Below are 19,635 nucleotides of genomic sequence, written 5' to 3'. Positions count from 1 at the left end.
GATTCCTGGGGTTGGAGGGATTTTTTTCCTTACTTTGGCCCCTTTTCTGTTACACCTTTTCAGCTATAAGTCGCTAAGTCTAAGTCCTTGAAATTAGGTTAGGTAATCCTAAGGCTGCAGCACATGTTGCTGCAGACCTTCAGTGCTGGTCACTGTAAAGCATTAATACAATACAATACAATACTTAATTCAGGTACACAATTTCCATTGAAAATGCTCTCAGATTCAATCTAGTATTGTCCAAATTTCAAAATTTTCCACTTTCAACATTCTTATTCTAACATGCACCTATTTAGTGTTGTGCAATTGTGAGAGGGGTGCATCATGTACTTGGTTGTCTGTACCTATATACCCAAACTTTTCCATTAGCAAAATGCTTCAGAGAGCCATACCTATAATCTAAAGGCAGTATATAAATTATCTACAGGCAGAAAATATGAATTTTATGTGGAAATGTCTCCAAATTGCAGTATTTTAACATCTATTTTACTATTTCTCAAAATTTTCCTGGGGGGGGGGGGGGGGGCATGCCCCAGACCCCCCTAGTTCCAGCATGCTTCACATACCTCTACCCAAGAGATTAGTACCTTGAGTTAGCCCCCCCCCTTTTATATATCCTAGATCCGCCCCTGCTACAATATCTTAAACTCAGCAACTACAGATACTTCATCAGAGACCTTGTTTAGACAAGAACCTTTTCTTATAGTGAATTGACAATATTATTGTTGAATTACTACAAGGTACAGTACAGGACTGTCATGTTAAGATGCTACCTCCCTATGTCTTGCACTATTTTTACAGTGATTTGCTTCGATATTTGAGAAATTGTTATAGTCACTAATTTATGTGGTGTTGATGTACTTGCAATTATGATAATGGCTCAATTGTGTCCACAAATTTTGAAAGGTACTAAATACACCAAAGAGAAGTTCACTTGTATTCAAGCATACTGGATTGGCTCAGATGGAAAGATATGTGACAGTTTGGAAAATCTGTATGTTGGAAAACTTGAGTCCTATTTAGTCAATGTCTGTTAGTTTGAACTGAAGTGAAAATGGCAAAAATTAAATGGTTATAACGACACGATACAAGGTTTCATATGTGCCTATAGAAATATGGTGTAATGACTTATATAAACCATGTGGCCCAGCGACATTCATGCCTTAGAAAAGTTGATGTTACGTGTAAAATGACACTAAACAATTAACAAGTGCTGGCAATAAACCCTATTCAGAAAAAAGTTTTCCTGTGATATGTATTTACCTTAATTTGTTTTTTTTCGTTGCAAAATAAATTTTGGAGGCAAAACTTGTATGAAAATTTCTTACACGAAAATTTTTACATAAGGTCGTACTACTCTAATAGAGCAGTCATTCACATAAATTATTTTTACACGAAAACTAATTTTTTTTGTACGAGAATAAGTAAATTACAGTATTACACATTTACTACACTTGTATACAGTTTTGATGCATATGTACTAGCTCTCATAAACATGTAATAAATTGTATTTGTTCAAAACTTACATTTGTAATAAATATGATGTGTATACATTAGTAAATACACTACATAATCTACTGTGAAGTGAATGTAACATATAACCCAGTTCATATTATGATACTTTCACACTATTTTGCATCAGTACATTTAGTTAACTATATTTACTACACATGTATGCTATTGTGCATATAGCCAAATACATATTTTCTTGTGCAAATCATTGCATTGACTACAGGATTGTCAAACATGAGTTGTTAATCATAGCTATATACACTTTGCCAGATACAATAGTAAATATCACAATTTCCAATTCTTCTAGACATAGTCTATACTATTAATATTCATTAACTCTAGTTGCAAAATGGCTTCTATCCTATGTTCTTCATACTGATTAACATTGTTGAACCTGATGTTCAACTCAGTAAGTGTATCCAATGCTTTAGCTATTTTTTCAATTCCAACTGTGTGAAGGTGATTGTAACTAAGATCTAGCACTTGTAATTTAGCATTGTGTGCTACAACAGCTGCTATATCATCTGCTGCTTTATCAGAAATATTGGTATTATTGATATACAATTTAGTAAGGGAGGAAATATTTTGTAATGCTCTTGCTATTTTTATTATACCAATTGTTTCAAAGTTGTTATCACTTAGACTAAGTTTTTGCAGTTTATTGTTGTTCAGTATAACAAACGCTACATAATCTGCTGCTTCTTTGGTAATATTATTATTATGGAGGTACAATTCAGTAAGAGAAAAAACCTTCTGTAATGCTTTTGCTATTTTTATCATGCCAAGTGCTTGAAAATGATTATCACCGATGTTCAATGCTTTCAGATTACGGTTATTCTGTATGACAACTGCTACATAATCTGCTGCTTCTTCAGTAATATTGTTGCTGTGAAGGTACAACTTGGTAAGTGTTGTAATATTTTGTAAACACTTAGTCACTTTAATTATACCAGTTGTCTGAAGATTATTATTACCAAGGTTTAGCACATGAAGTTCAGTGTTTTGTAATAAAACAGACTCTATGCAATCTGCAACTGTTTCAGTGAAATCAATACTACAGTTTCCTTCTAAAGCTAAACATTCTAAAGTGCTAATACACTGAAGAGATTTTGCCACTGCTATAACACCAGTGCATGTAAGAAAATTTCCATTGAGGTTAAGTCCTTGTAGTGAAGTGTTATGTAATACAGCATCTGCGATATCATTTGCTGCCTCAACATTAATGCAATTGTTACCAATGTCCAATTCAACAAGTGAAGAAATATTCAGTAAAGCTTTTGCTATTTTCCTTATTCCAATTGTTTTCAAATTATTATTACTAAGATGAAGTTTCTTTAACTGTCTATTTTTCAGGATAACAACTGCTATATCACCTGCACCTTCTTCAGAAATATTGTTGTTATTGATATATAATTTAGTAAGGGAAGAAACATTCTTTAATGCTCTTGCTATTTTTATTATACCAATTGTTTGAAAGTGGTTATCACTAAGGCTAAGTACCTGCAGTTTATGGTTGTTCAGTATAACACTTGCTACACCATCTGCTGCTTCTTCAGCAATTTTGTTATTGTGGAGGTACAATTCAATAAGGGAATTTTGTTTCTGTAATGCCATTGCTATTTTTATAGTACCAAGTGTTTGAAAATCATTATCACCAATGTTAAGTCTTTTCAAGTCATAGCTGTTTTGTATGACATTTGCTACAAAATCTGCTGCTTCTTCAGTAATACTGTTTTTATGGAGGTACAACTCTGTAAGTGAAAAATTCTTCTGCAATAATGCACTTGCTATCGTTATTGTACCAAATGTTTGCAAGTCATTATCACCAATGCTAAGTTTCTTGAGTGCACAATTATTCAAAATAGCCTCTGCAATATCATCTGCTGCTTTTTCAGTAATATTGTTACTATAGATGTACAATTCAGTAAGGGAAGTAATGTTTTGCAGTGCTTTTGCTATTACAAGCATTCCAGATGACTGAAAATTATTTTTACCAAGATCAAGTTTTTGCAGTTTTTTATTTTCTATTATGGCAGTTGCTATAGCAACTGCTGCTTCTTCAGTAATATTGTTGCTGTGGAGGTACAACTCAGTAAGTGTTGTAATATTTTGTAAACACTTGGCCACTTTAATGATACCAGTTGTCTGAAGATTATTGTTACCAAGGTTTAGCATATGAAGTTCAGTGTTTTGTACTAGAACAGAGACTATGTAATTTGCAGCTGTCTCAGTGCTGCAGTTTCCTTCTAAAGCTAAACATTCTAAAGTGCTAATACACTGAAGAGATTTTGCCACTGCTATAACACCAGTGGATGTAAGAAAATTTCCATTGAGGTTAAGTCCTTGTAGTGAAGTGTTATGTAGTACAGCATCTGCGATATCATTTGCTGCCTCAACATTAATGCAATTGTTACCAATGTCCAATTCAACAAGTGAAGAAATATTCAGTAAAGCTTTTGCTATTTTCCTTATACCAATTGTTTTCAAATTATTATTACTAAGGCAAAGTTTTTGTAGCTTTCTATTATTCAGTATAACAGCTGCTATATCATCTGCTGCTTCATCAGCAATATCGTTGTTCTTAATATGCAATTTAGTAAGTGAAGTAACATATTTTAATACTCTTGCTACTTTTATTGTACCAATTGTTTGAAATTTGTTATCACTAAGGCTAAGCTTTTGCAGTTTATTGTTGTTCAGTATAACAGTTGCTATGTCATCTGCTGCTTCTTCGGTAATATTATTATTATGGAGGTACAATTCAGTAAGTGAAGATAACCTCTGTAATGCTTTTGCTATACTTATTATACCTTGTGTTTGAAAATGATTATCACCAAGATCGACTTTTTTTAATTTGGCATTATTCAGTATTGTATTAGCTATAGCGCTTGCTGCTTCCTCGGTAATACAGTTGTTGCTGAGGTACAATTCAGTTAGTGTTGTAATACTTTGCAAGCAGTTTGCAACAATTATAATACCTCCTGATTGAAGATTGCAATTGCTAAGATTTAGTACCCGGAATTTATCATTTCGTGGAAACACCATTGTTACATCATCAACAGCAGTGCCTTCTGTAGCATCATTGTATGATTTATTTGGAATGAAAATGTTTTTTAGTGCCTTCATTATTTTAATAATACCTACCCTTTGAAAAGAGTTGTTACTCAGATCAAGTTTTTGCAACATAGTGTTATTTGATATCACAGCTGCTATATCATCTATTGCATTTTCATTAATTTTGTTGCTACCAATGTACAACTCAGTAAGTGAGAATATGTTCCGCAGGGCTCTTGCCACTTTTATTATACCAGTTGCTTTTAAAATGTTATTACTAAGGCTAAGTACTTGTAAGTTACAATTATTCATTATAACCTCTGCTATGTCATCTGCTGCTTCTACAGTAACATTATTGTTGTCAATGTACAATTTTGATAGTGAAGAAATTCTCTTAAGTGCTTTTGACACTGTCATGACACCAACTGTTTGAAAGTTGTTATTACTGAGACCAAATGTTTGTATTTTTCTATTATACAGTATAACCTCTGCTGTATCATATGCTGCTTCTAAAGTAACGTTGTTGTTATCAATGTACAATGCAGTTAGTGAAGTAATATTTTTCAGTGCTTTTGCCACTGTAATAATACCAACGGATTGAAAATTATTATTACTGAGACTGAGTTTTTGTATATTTCTATTGTTCATTATAACTTCTGCTATATCATTTGCTGCTTCTTTAGTAATATTGTTGTTGCTGATGTACAACTCAACAAGTAGATATAAATTCTGCAATGCTTTCGCTATTTTTTTAATACCAACCGTTTGAAACTTATTGCCATTGAGGTTAAGAATTTTTAATGCACTATTATTACTTACAATAGCTGCAACATAATCTGCTGCTTCTTCAGTGATATTGTTGTTACCAATATATAATTCAGAAAGTGTAGTGATCTTTTGCAATGCCTTAGAAATTTGAATAATACCAGTTGTCTGCAGAATGTTATCATCAAGACGGAGCATTTGTAGTTTAGTATTATGTGCTAAAACATCTGCAATATGGTCTGCTGCTTTTTCACTAATACTGTTGCATTCTAAACCCAATTGTAGTATTGTGGAAATGCTCATCATAGCTCTGGATAATTTTATGATACTAGTATCTTGAAGGCTGCTATTTCCAAAACCAAGGTCACTCAGTTGTTTATTATCTGCTACCACCGGAACAATAAGATCTACTCCTTCCTCTGTAATGTTATTGTCATAAAATCCCAAAACTTTTAAACTTGAGATATCATGTAATGCTTTTATGACAATGTTAAAACAGTCGGTATCTTGAAAGCAGTTGTTCAAAAACAGCTTTTCTATTTTAGTATTTTGATTTAGAATACCTGTCAAGGTACAAGCATCATTTTTTCTGATTACAATATTTTCAATGCCAAAGTGTTTAAGAGATACAACAGAGGAAAGTAAGGAAAGTAATTGTGTAACGCCTATTATTTTGTAATTGTCTTCAGCAAAATATACTGCAGTTAGTTGGCAATTTTGAAACACTAATAACTTGTTAGTGCATTCCATTTTATGAAGTAGTGCAATAATACTGTGTTCCACTGAACTATTAGCATTTTTTGATAATAAAGAAAATTGCCTTTGAGATATATTGTAGCAACACATGAAATTTTCCATTGTAACTGCAAGACTTATTTTAGCTTGCAATTCATAGAAAAAAGATTTGTCAGTGAGGGCATCGAACAATGCTTTACCATTAATGGCTATGGTATCACATATATACAATTCCAACCTTCTGTTCTTAAACACATTGAAAATGCTTACAATAGCAGTTTCAAGTAAAGTGCCATTAAGTATGTACACATGTGATAAATTTGTTAATTTGTCCAAACCAAAAGCTACTTTGCTATGCCTCAAACAAGACAGTTGACAATTAATCAAATATAAGCGAGTGAATGAGTCAGCAGTTGCAAGTTTTTCAGCAATTCTCTTCCACTCCACATTAGTAAAGAACCTACTTCTTACACCATTACAAGATACAAGGAGGGAGATTCTCTGTTGGCACAGTAATAAATTACTTCTTAAATGTTCAGATAAAGTTTCATAAGGGATATAATTGTTGTAGTCAATAATCAGTTCTTCAACATGACTCACAATAACAACCTTTGTAAGAGAAAATGACACTGATGCGGCAATTTTGCATGAGGAAATGAGCAGTCTCCATATAATTGGTGCAGATCTTGTAGTAAGTATGTAATTACATAGAATTTCACACTCAATCTTTCCAATATGGCAACCAGTAAATTCCAGTTCGTCCAATCTATTTATAGAACTCAGAAGAGCTGCAATTTGTTTACAGGTTTCAGGATTCAATTGACAGCTAAGAAATTTACATACCTTGACTGATGGTTCTAACTTGATAGCTGCTGACAATTGTTTACTAAGGGGATTATGAGCTACGAGTACATCTTTAGTAACTAACACAACTGAAGACGCTTGACAAGTGGACAGCATGATATTCAAATCATTAATAGTAACATAACGCATACTGTGTAAAAATAGCTCTCTTATTGTACATTTCTTCTTTGATAATACAGTAAACAACGATGCTAATTTTAAATGACAGCCAAGGATACAAAGAAATAATAGTGAGTTTTTTGTATAGTGTATAATTTCTTCATATTCTGTCATGCTTAAATTGCAACTAGCAAGATAAATGGCTGATAAAGAATGGTTGCATATCAATGCTCTACTAATACCATCATAATTTACTCTATGAGCAAATAAAGTGTTTGCTTCAATTAATGAAATTTTTATATCAAAAACACTTGTATTCTTCAATGAAAAAAGCAGCTGGAGAAAGCTTTCAATTATTCCTTCACTTTTATTACCATGCCATTGTAGATTCTCATTCCATGAAGTTACAGATGGACAATGGATAGAACATAATGACCTTATCTTTGCAATTAGATTAAGTATTTCTAAGTCTGAAAGTTCACTACTTAGAGAAGATGTGTTTATTACTCCTTGTATTTTGTTATAACTGACCACTACCACAATGCCATTAGAAAACACATCTGGTAATGAACTGATCATTTGATGAGCAAAACTATCGGACAAAGAAGGTGCATAAACAACCCAACTAGTATTCCTTCTATAAAATGATACTGCATTACCTACTGCTTCTACAAATGTTGAATTTAAGGGCTCCCCAAGAAGGTGGACGTGATTAAGCTTCTGTCTATTTAGCATGTTTTTCATTAAAAAATCATTTAATTCCATGCAACTACAGTTAATAAAATAAATACTTTCAATACCTCTGATATTACAAAGTAAACCAATTGTCTCTTCCTCACTTAGTTTGTATCCAAATAAAAATGATCCCATGAAAATTGATTTTAAACATACTTTATTACTAGATTGAATGAAAACATGTTCAATCAAAGCAAATAAATTTCTGGAAGTATCATCACTAAGAGGAGTATTATCAAAAATTACAACTTCTGATGTTTGCCATGACTTAAGCATGTTGAATAGACCAAACCAAGACGAGGAACTTAACTGATTAAAAGAAAGATCGACTCTATCAATGGTTACTATGGGACGAGTATCTTTGTCTAGAAATCTTTCAAAAAGAACTTTACACCCAATGTTTCCTATACTGCACCTGGATAAGTTGAGCTCTTTCCAGTGCTTATTAAGAGACCGTATAAGAAAAAATCCAAGCGTGCTTAGATCTTTGGGCAATAAAGTCTGTTCACTGAGATCAATTACTTGATTCTTAAAGAAGAAGCTAACAGATGATATTAGGTCATCATTTTGTGCTTCTGCAAGACACTGAAACATATGCAGACACTTTATTTTGCTATTTAACAGCTTCTTGGAAATACCAGTATTGAATAGTTTGGTAGTTATCTGAAGCAGGTTTTCAGACAAAAAATGTTGTAGTGGAAAACTTTCTCCACCAGTTATGCCCACATACATAATCCATGTATTGTAATAGTTGACCAACCAAAATGTGCGTTTTAGAAGCTTGATCTGCATGTTTTTTGACAGTGTTGACATATAGTAGGCTGCCATGTACTCTTGAATTGAAAAATGAAGAAAATGGTATGTAACATACTTAATACCATCTTCAACATAAGTAACAGAATTTAGCAAACCTAAACCATTCCAGTTACTAGGAATTGTGGTTAAACTAGGACATATTTCCTGTATTTCATCTAATTTGAACACTAACTTATCGCATTTTAATGCTTCAAATGCAAACCGTGATAGTTCTTGGAGTATCTCATTGTGTGGATGAGGCAAGTTGTTTAAATTGACAATACCAATATCAGACACATTTTTATCTACTTTTTGAAGGAATCTGGTAATTGTCATTACAATAAACTTTTTATACATTTCCGTTTGGGTTTTTGGTAAGTTGCCAATTCCCTTCTTACAAAGGCAAAGCAGTATAGTCATGTTTAAAGGAATATAACAAAGTGCATTGATAGTAGGATTAGATTTCAAATAATCCTGAAGATCTTCTACTCTGTCACGAGAATTAGATAAAGCAGATTTTATGTAATCCAGTCGATCTTCCTCAGTAAACCCTACTATCTCTAACCTACAGTCTGCAATGTGACGAAGAGGTAACGAGGCAATAGGACGAGAGGTGACCACTAATAAACAATGTGACAACACTTGACGGCTAATTATATCAGCTATATAAGAATCTTTCTTGTCTTCCTCAGACAACTCATCATATCCATCTAGCACTACAACAAGATCTTTTCCTTTGCTTTCACGAAGATATTTTCTAATACTAGGAGCCATTTCACCACTTTTTAGTATGTGCTTCACAAACTCTTCGATTGACTTTACAGTAGTTGAACGAATATTGCGCAGAAATACAAGGAACAAAAGTTTTTTGTTCTCCAATAAGTTACGATTAGCCCACTGATAAGCAATTTCTTTAGACAAAATAGTCTTTCCTATTCCAGGCACACCTTCTATTAAAATAAATCCAGAGTCAAAAGTTGACTTATCAGCAGTGGAAGGAAGTGCAAACAATTCAGAAATATTCTTAAAGATATCACCACCAGATCTAGTTCCAATTCCATCAAACTCAGTAGGGCTAGAATCACATTCCCCTGGTATTGCTTTTCCTTTAATAGCTAGTTTCTTTATTGAAATTACTTTTGTGTCAGCATATGCCTCTTTGTAATGAATGAGAGCTAATGTTGTATAGTGTTTAGGTTGGTAAGGAGGCCAATGATTGCCTGACATATAAAATCTCCCAGTAACATACCGATCTCTCAAAACACTGAAGGCTTCCTGTACAGTAACATCTGTAATAATATCAAATACATGTTTCACATAATTATTCATGCTTGATTATTCAAGATGCTTGAAAAATAAAACATTTAATAAAATGAACAATGTGTCATGCTGCCAAGGATGCAGAAGAAGAAACCCAATCTATTCAAAAACAGCCAAGCTGTAAAAAAGGGTGCAAAAAAGCCTGGATGAAATAAAGATATGAAATCCAAGATGGTGGCCAAGAAATGGCTGTGATGGTGGGTTAATAGCAAAAAAATTAATAACAAGAATTCAGGTGAATTTACAAAATTTCACTAGGATTCAGCACCAAATTCACCTGAATTGTCGTTATTATTATTTTTTGCCATTAACCTACCATCACAGCCATTTCTTGGCTGCCATCTTGAACTTCACATATTTTTTCACCCTGGCTTTTTTGGAGGTTGCATCCTTTTTTACAGATTGGCTGTTTTTGATTCGATATCATCCTCTTCGTAATTTCATACCTAAGGCCAGCTGTCTTTTTTTACTACAGGTATGATGAAGATTTTTTAATTGTTTGTTTAGTTACATGTACATTTAACAATATTATTTAGTAATTATTACAATCACATTGATTGAAAAAATATCAAATTAACTCACTATGATATATAGCTATACAGGCTGAATTGTTTGCAGCTCAATACTCTACAGGGAAATGTGTATGTAGCTGAAATTTCTACAGGGCGACTAGTAACGTAGCTGTACTCTTAGATAGACTATATGGTGAATGGTTAGTAGTTGCACTTACCGCAGAGCAACTCATAACTAAACTCTTTGCAGAAAGAATTGCAAAGATAGCAGAATTTTCTACAGGATAGTTTTCTCGTAGGTGAACTCTCTACAGGGTGACCTGTTATCACTATTATTACTAACACTTTACAGTGACCAGCACTGAAGGTCTGACAGCAACATGTGCTGCAGCCTTAGGATTACCTAACCTAATTTCAAGGACTTAGACTTATTGACTTATGCAACTAAACCCTCTATAGGGTGACATGTTTCTAGCTGAACTCTCTACAGGGTGACTTATTTCTAGCTGTTTTCTCTACAGTGTGACTTGATCTCTGTACAGAGTGATTTGAAATGTAGCTGATCTCTCTACACAGTGACTTGTTTCAAACCGATCTCTGTACATGGTAATTGATCTTTGTGCAGAGTGATTTGAAATGTAGCTGGTCTCTCTAAAGGGTGATTAGTTTCTAGCTGATCTCTCTACAGGATGATTTGTTTCTAACTGAATAGTCTACAGGGTAATTTGTTTTTAGCTGATCTCTCTTCTGAGAGATTATTTTTTTGCAGCTGAACTCTCCACAGGGTGACTTGAAATGTTGTTGGACTCTCTACTGGGTGACTTGATCAAGCTGATCTCTCTACAGGGTGCTTTGTTTCCAGTTGATCTCTCTACAGAGTGATTTTTTCTAGGTGTACTCTCTACAGCATGTCATTTGTTTCTAGCTGATCTCTCTACAGGGTGAATTGTTTCTAGTTGATCTTTCTACAGCATGACTTGTTTCTACTGAACTCTCTACAGGGTGACTTGGTTCTGGTTAATCTCTCTACAGGGTTACTTGATCCTTCTATGGGGTGACTTGTTTCAAGCTGATCTTTCTACAGGGTGATTTGAAATGTAGCTGATTTCACTACAGGGTGACTTGTTCTAGCTAGCTGATCTCTCTACAGGAGTATTACTTGTTTCTAGCTGATCTCTCTACAATGTAGTTGAAGGATAACTTATCTTTCGACTAAGAGATTTGTTTGTAGCTTAACTCTCCACAAGGTGACTTATTTCTAGCTGAAACACTCTATGAAATGTAGCTGAACTCTCTATAGGGTGACTTGTTTCTAGCCGATCTCTCTACAGGGTGACTTGTTTCCAGCTGAACTCTCTATAGGGTGATTTGTTTCTAGCTGAATTCTCTACAGGGTGATTTGTTTCTAGCTGATCTCCAGTGCGCGAAATAACGTTCGGTCACCGGACAATTTCAGGTCAATTACACCAGGTGTCAGCCTATAATTGAATTTGTCCAGAAATACTGTTCTTTCAAAGTTTAAAGTGTTAGGATTGAGCTAGGAGGAAGGCCAGACATGATGGTATTGACATGTAATTAAGTTATGTGTTGTTGGCTTGTACTGACAACAAAGGCATGCCCAAGTTAACTTCTGAGGTTAACAGTTTACTATGTCATGCCAGCCTACTTGTATCAGTCACCTGTACTGCAGTAGTAAATGTATTTCTAATCTGATTGCCATTAGTACTTTTACTTGTGGTATTCATGATATCACCTGCACAACCAGATTTTAAGCTATAATGAACAAGGCATCTGTTCATATTAGAGATAGAGCCACTATATATCCTAAGCCTAAGCTAAGTTTGACCATATACAGGGTAGCTATATCATTCCAAGGCAAGCAGAAGGCCTTGACTGAAGTCCTTATGACTCGTTTCCTACAAAGGCCTAATTGATTTCATAGAAGCCCTTTCATGTGACCAGTAGATACTCTTTAAAATGCTGTACTCTCAATATCAGTGAGTGTTTAACAAGTAATCAGCTCTACAGTACATTGGTGGCCCCAATGTTTGAAACAAACATACAAGTGGTAGAAACACAGGAAAGGAGAAAAAAAAAAGTTAAAATGTCCGGTAAAATTGCTTGATGTCCACTCAAATTTCACAATGCCCTTGACAGTACGACAGGACACATCTGAAAAGTTATTTCGCACACTGATCTCTCTACTGAGAGATTTGTTTGTAGCTGAACTCTCCACAGGGTGACTTAATTCTAGCTGATCTCTCTACAGGGTGATTTGTTTCTAGCTGATCTCTCTACTGAGAGATTTGTTTGCAGCTGAACTCTCCACAGGGTGACTTAATTCTAGTTAATCTCTCTACAGGGTGGTTTGTTTCTAGCTGATCCTTCTATGGGGTGATTTGCTTTCAAGCTGATCTGTCTACAGGGTGATTTGAAATGTAGCTGATTTCGCTACAGGGTGACTTGTTTCTAGCTAGTTGATCTCTCTACAGGAGTATTACTTGTTTCTAGCTGATCTTTCTACAAATGTAGTTGAACTCTTTGTAGGATAACTTATCTTTCTACTGAGAGATTTGTTTGTAGCTTAACTCTCCACAAGGTGACTTATTTCTAACTGAAACACTCTATGAAATGTAGCTGAACTCTCTATAGGGTGACTTGTTTATAGCTGATCTCTCTACAGGGTGACTTGTTTCCAGCTGAACTCTCTACAAGGTGATCTGTTACAGGGTAATCTTTTGTAGCTGAATTCTCTACAAAGTGACTTCTTCTAGCTGATCTCTATACAGGGTGACTTGTTTCTAGCTGAACTCTCTACTAGGTGATGTCTTCTATAGAGCTGAGCAATAGTTGTGATCTATCAATTATCATGATAGCAAGTAACAATCATGATTATGATAGTATGCTATCATACTATCATGATAAATTATGCATATCTGTGCTTAGTCAAAAAAAGAAGCAAACATGATATTGTTAAAGTTAAAGTAACTGTGAAAGCCCAGTAGAGCATGCATAACAAAGATGAACTCTCTACAGAGTGGTGTTTTGGTAGTTGGACTCTCTACACGATGACTTTTTTGTAGCAGAATTCTCTACAGAGTGACTTGTTTGTAGCTGAACTCTCTACAGGGTGCATGACTTGTTTATAGCTGAACTCTCTTCAGTGTGACTTGTAATGTTCTGAATCTCTACAGCGATATATTTGTAGCTGAACTCTCTACAGGGTGACTTGCTTGTAGCTGGACTATGTATAAGATTAACTGTTTGTAGCTAACTCCCTACAGAATAACTTGCAATGTAATAGAATTTTATAATGGAGTAAGTTACAAACGTAGCTGAACGCTCTATTAGGGTGACTGTTCTATTAGAGTACCCCAATCTTGCATTTACTATATGTGACCGTCTCAGCGAAAACCCGACTAGTTCGCACAAAAAAATTTTTTTATTCACTCACCATTATCTGCAGTGTCCAAGAAATGGATCATCAAAGTTTCAGCCTTCTGTGGTGTGTAGTTTTAAAATTACAGTGCTAGAAAATTGGAAGAACAAGGAAATCGATTTGTACAGTAACTATGCTAAAAATAAACTACAGGCGCTTGCATTCGCAGCCATAACTTCCATTTGGATTAGTCTACAAAGTTGGAATTTGGCTTACAATGTTCACCATGGATTGGCAGATCAACCAAGGTATAGTTTTAGCCTTGCAGTCACTTGCGCATAGGCATATGAAAGCAGTTTGTTAGAAGAAACGATGATATTGTTTACGTTTACCGCATCGTAAACCAACGCACATGACACCCATACCATTGAAGCTACAAAAACGAAACAAAGAGTTACGAACTCTCCATGAGCAGTCGAATAAGATGGTATATAGTTTTCATCGATTTGAGTCTTCCTTCTTTGAGTACTGGCCCGATACAAACTTGCATATTTTTTCTTGTAGCATGCATAATTTTATGAATTATTCTTAAATTACAATTTTCTCAATACGCATGCTTGTGCGAATTAGACGGGTTTTCGCTGAGATGGTCACATATTTAGTTGGCTTTCGAATCATAACTCAGTGGTTTGTAATCCAATTCTTCTGCACTACTGCAAGGACTTTCTACGATGCTATATACTGATTTTCAACTCATTGATTTAATCAGTTTGCCTGATAGGCGTGAAAATTACTGGTATATTTATTCACGAATCTCGATCGCGTAATTATTAAACACTTTCAGTTTCGAGTCATATCTCCATGATCTTTATTTTGATTACTTTCAAACCACCAAAAGGCTCTCCTACAATGGTTGGTCTATCCACAAGCCGATTTTTAACTCATTCCATGAAGCAGTTTACCCTGTAGGCATGACAACAAATCGATCTTGTTTTACGCAAATAATTGGTCATAAATCCTGAACCATTCATTGGATTTGAACCAAATTTGATACTAGGAGTTGCCTTTGGACTCCCTTTATGTGTGTCTCATTTCACGGCGATTGGATAACGCATTTGTGTTTTATAGCAATTTTTGCAAAGTGTGCAAAAAGACGAAGAAAAAAACTGAAACTTTGGCCGCTTGTATCTTGGAAATGGCTGGGACGATTTCCTACAACTTTGGAATGTGGACTCCCCTAACTGGCGGGCAACTCTGCAGCAAAGTTTGTTCCAATCAGATAAGGGATCACCAAGATACAAAGGTGTGAAAATGACATTTTCTTTCTTCCTGTCAATATACCCACGGTGTGGCGTGCCAGCTTCTTGGGCCGCATGACACACTATCGTGTGTTTTGATTCATGAAGTAATAACTTGTTGCGTTTTATTACATCACGCCACAAAATGGTGAACTTGTAGTGATCTTCTAATGGGATAATTATAAACAAAGCAATGGTAATGGTATAAATTTGTACTGTTTTACTCATAAGGTATCTCCTCTGCAGTTCACATTGTTGTTCAATATCGAAAAGAACTGCTCTGTAAAGCTTTGCTCCAAGCAAATTGCAAACAGCCCCTTCAGCCAGGCTCTAACAGCTGGTACAAACTTGTTATATTGTCATGATTGTTGCACTGACAAGAACTTGTGCGTAAACAAGCCTGTTGAATTAAAACAGTCTGCAATGGGCTAGCACTCATTACATTTCCAAGCACACTCCATACTGTTGCATTACCTTCGAGCATTCATGCTGTTTACAATCTTCTACTTCACTTAAATAACTTGTCTTAATTCTGCTACTACAAAATGATTCCAAGTCAGTCATTATAGCAGGCTGTATGGAAGCAAGAATTGTTCCAACCACAATCGCTCAAGTAATTACTTAAAACAACATAAAATGCTTGTCACACTTGTATGGTTTCACAACTTGTATGGCTTGATGAATGTCCCTTTACAAGGCTGTTTTACTATTTCTTTAAATGTTTTAAGGGATGAATGGGTCATGATTTATAAAATTTTTGGGGTGGGACCACAATGGGCTCAAGCGATATAATTAAAATACAGGGGCATATCCAGGATTTTTCAAAATTTCAGTAGTAGTGAGTTATTTGCATAGATATGGGGGTCTGGGAGCATAGCCTCCATTGCTGACAGATTTTGAAATTTAAACTGCGTAAACTTTATATAGTAAATTCACATTTTCATGGATTTTATAAACTATCATACAGTACAAAAGTACTACATAGTAAGGACCACAAAGGAGTAGGCATGGCCCACGAAATAACATTATCCCCCCAAAAAAACAGCTGCAATTTCCCCTGACAACGATGAGGCAGTATTGGTTAGGTAAAACTAAGCCCAAACAAGCTTTCAGATCGACCCAAAATGTTTTCAACAAATTGTTACAGATTTTTTTTTTAATCATTAAACGGAATTTTCTACTGACTGAGTAAATGACTGGCTGATGCCTTCAGACAAGCATAACTCTATAACGGCTAAGGCTACAGGCTTGATTTTTTGACTGTTCAATGTCGCTTCAGCCTGAGAGGTGCCTTTTGACATACCGCAGTACGTACAATGCATTCTTCATGGACTTACCAGTGTCCTCCTTTGTGTCCCATTCATCTTTGCTGACAGCGAAAAGTGTCGATTTGGTGGTAGTACGTGATGGCTTCCCTTTGTAATGGAAATTGTCCGTATTTTTCATAGTGGCTATTTTGTTAGCAGACGTACTTTTCGAATGATTCTTGATTCATACTGCTGTGTAATGGGTTGAACATAGCCAACAATGAAGCGTAGCGGATACTTCACTTTTCATCTGGATGATAATCGACATAACTGGGGCACACAGCACCATTTCTTTCAGTATGCGGGGATTGCAGAGATGCTTTTCAATTCGAAATGCTGTGTAACGGGTTGAACATAGCTGACAATGAAGCGTAATGGATACTTCACTTTGCAGACGATAATTAACATAGCTGGAGCGTGCGGTGCCATTCCAGATGCAGTCTGTATGGGTTCACCAGTCATAATACTTATTTACAAAAAGTCAACCAACAAGTACACAAACAGAATATGGAATTTTGGGACCATAGCACATCAATAAAAAGTACTGAAACAAGTTGGAGTAGTCCATGATATTAAATCACAATAAAACAATAAGAAGTGTTATATCCCTACTGTGCATTTATATCACTTCTTATTGTTTAACTGTGATTTAATATCATGGACTACTCCAACTTGTTTCAGTACTTTTTATCGATGTGCTATGGTCCCTACTCTAGTTGAAAATTCCAATCTTTTTGTGTACTTGTTTAATATATATATACTTCCCTATAAGTCCTAGTGGTGTGCGATATTTTTATTTCGATATGTTATTGATACGATATTGGGGTAAATATCGAAATTTCGATATGATTTTCAATAATTTTTAATTGTGTGGGTGGTGTAATTGCGTGGGCGGCCGATACTTATAAATATGCTTGAAATACACTTTACACACAAACTATTGCATAAAACTAATAATAAGCCTAGGAAACTGGTAGACAAGTTTTTAAAGTGGCTAGATAGTACAGAACCAACCTTCATTTCTAGCGTGATTGCACAATCACACACTAAATGCTGTAGATTTATCGAAATATTCTTCGATATTTCGATAATTATCGCAAAATATTACCTTTTCGATAAATACCGAAATCTGCTAAAGCAGTATTGAAAATTGATACGATAACGATAAAATTATCGCGAAATCGATATTTTTTCGACATATCGCACATCACTATTGTAGAGTGGTTACTTCGTGCAGAGTGGTAATTTTGTAATGGGGATCGGGGATGTGGTCCATATTTGGCAACGTGGGGAAATGATTAGTGAATAACCTATAGAGCGTTTTCATCACGTGCGCATGCTCACATCATTTTGTAGATTGCCCACGCGTCGGCCATTTTGTTGCACATGTTGAAATTCAGTACTCCTGTGAATGGTCGCAATTATGACCTTGAATCTGTCGTCGTACGCTGCTGGTCTTCCACGTGATGCGAAAGATCGATATGTCAAGAAGATATCACTGATAAACAACGTGGATCCTTTTCTGGGAGTGTTTCCAGGAGCCGGAGCAACGAGCGATTTACCCCCTGTGGACCTTACTGACTTGCTTTCGTATCTGGTTTTAAAGACTAGTTTCGTTACTATATCACAATTTAAAGGCCGTAAAAGTTTGGAAGCTTATAACCAATTTGTTTGCGGGTGGGTAAAAGATGTTGTTACAAGAAAGATTGCTGGAAAATATTTGACCACTGGCCGTGTAAGCTGTTACTGTAATATTGTACATAAGAATTAAATGTGACTATATACACTTATGCATATGCTAACACAGTACTGTCTAATAAAATTGCTATTGTTGTAGGTCCGTCATTCCCAAAGACTAAGTGAACCTCCATTACGTTCCTGGATAATCATAGAGGAATCAGGAGAAATATGCTGCGCCCACTGCAATTGCATGGCAGGGCTTGGAGAAGTGTGTTCTCACATTGCAAGTATTTTGTTTTACCTTGAAGCTGTGGTAAAAATACAAGGTACTTCACCTACTTGCACTCAGGAGAAGTGCCAATGGATTATTCCATCCTTTCTGAAAAACGCTGAATATTTACCTATCAAAGATCTTGATTTTACATCTGCAAAGGGTAAAAAAAGGAAGTTGGATGAAGCAATAGACGAAGAAGGCAATGACGATGCTACTGAGCATGGAGCAACAGCTATGGGTAAAGAGTCTACGGCGTCAGAATTGGAAACATTGTTTGCAAATCTGAGTGTTGGAGGTACCAAGCCATTGGTTTTGTCATTGATTCCAGAACACTCTGATGAATATGTCCCAAAGTCTACCCTGGATACCTTTCCAGTACCTTTAAAGTCCCTACAACAATCAAGCCACATCACTTTAAGCTATCCAAGCTTATTGCAAGCTTGCAAGTCTATCGAAATTGAACTCACCTTAGAGATGGCACAATCAGTGGAAAAGGCAACCCGATCACAAAGTAACTCCAAGTTGTGGTTTGCATACCGTGCTGGAAGGGTGACGGCCTCACGGATGAAAGCTGTGTGTCATACGAATTTGGCTCATCCATCACAGTCACTAGTTAAGGGTATCTGCTATCCTGAGGCTTTTAGCTTTGTCAGCAAGCAGACGGAATGGGGATGCAAGCACGAGAAACAAGCTCGAGATATTTATTGCAGAATTAATTCCAACTTGCATAATGATTTTAAAGTTTTGGATAGCGGACTGGTCATAAACCCACAATGGCCATTTATTTGGGCTTCCCCTGATGGGGTTATTGAATGTAGTTGTTGTGGAAAAGGTGTGCTGGAAATTAAATGTCCATATTTGCCATAGAGACACTTCAGTGGTTGCTGCAGCTAGGGAGGATCCTAAATTTTGTCTGAAGGAGGTAAATGGCAAACTAACTTTAGTTGAGACACATTCTTATTATTATCAGGTTCAAACACAGCTGTTTGTTTGTGATGCACAGTACTCTGATTTTTGTGTATGCACGTTTGCCTCTGAAAGTGATCAAGACAATGTGTATATTGAACGGATTGAGAAAAACTTCTCATTTTGGCTTGAAGAATGTGTACCAAAAGCAGAAGAATTCTTTAGAACATGTCTTCTCCCAGAGCTTTTGGGAAACTGGTACACTAGGCCCACTGAATTTCCCAATGCTAACCTCGAAACATCAGATGCAAACAGTGAGCCTAAATACTGTTATTGTCGTGGGCCTGAAGATGGCACAATGATAGCTTGTGACAACCCTAATTGTCGATTTGAGTGGTTC

The 19,635-nt window shown here is 35.6% G+C and overlaps 2 protein-coding genes across 5 annotated transcripts in view; one reads left to right on the top strand and one right to left on the bottom strand.

Annotated features, from left to right (window-relative positions):
* Positions 1 to 1,422: 1,422 nt before the first annotated feature.
* LOC136265625 (uncharacterized) overlaps positions 1,423 to 19,635 on the bottom strand; it is a 67,639-nt gene continuing 49,426 nt past the window's right edge. For 3 of the 4 annotated variants that reach the window (XM_066060524.1, XM_066060523.1, XM_066060526.1), the window contains one exon: positions 1,423 to 9,848. In XM_066060524.1, coding sequence (XP_065916596.1) covers positions 1,816 to 9,848 — 8,033 coding nt within the window. In that variant the 3' untranslated portion in view covers positions 1,423 to 1,815. The remainder of the gene's footprint in view (positions 9,849 to 19,635) is intronic. The other variant, XM_066060527.1, reaches the window with a different exon arrangement.
* On the top strand, positions 17,751 to 19,196 carry LOC136266456 (uncharacterized). The gene is made up of 2 exons (XM_066061472.1): positions 17,751 to 18,110; positions 18,213 to 19,196. Exons 1-2 carry the CDS (start codon positions 17,787 to 17,789, stop codon positions 19,194 to 19,196), a joined length of 1,308 nt encoding a protein of 435 aa, XP_065917544.1. The 5' UTR covers positions 17,751 to 17,786.

This window comes from Dysidea avara, chromosome 9 (assembly GCF_963678975.1).
Source record: "Dysidea avara chromosome 9, odDysAvar1.4, whole genome shotgun sequence".
NCBI classification, from domain to species: domain Eukaryota; kingdom Metazoa; phylum Porifera; class Demospongiae; order Dictyoceratida; family Dysideidae; genus Dysidea; species Dysidea avara.
Note: the sequence above shows the minus strand (reverse complement) of the source record. Positions and strands in the feature narration are given on the sequence as shown.

Bases quoted from the DNA above. Each gene is read 5' to 3' on its own strand.
- LOC136266456 (XM_066061472.1), top strand. From the start codon at position 17,787: ATGGTCGCAATTATGACCTTGAATCTGTCGTCGTACGCTGCTGGTCTT. The intron at 18,111-18,212 runs GTAAGCTGTTAC...CTATTGTTGTAG, and splicing joins AATATTTGACCACTGGCCGT to GTCCGTCATTCCCAAAGACT.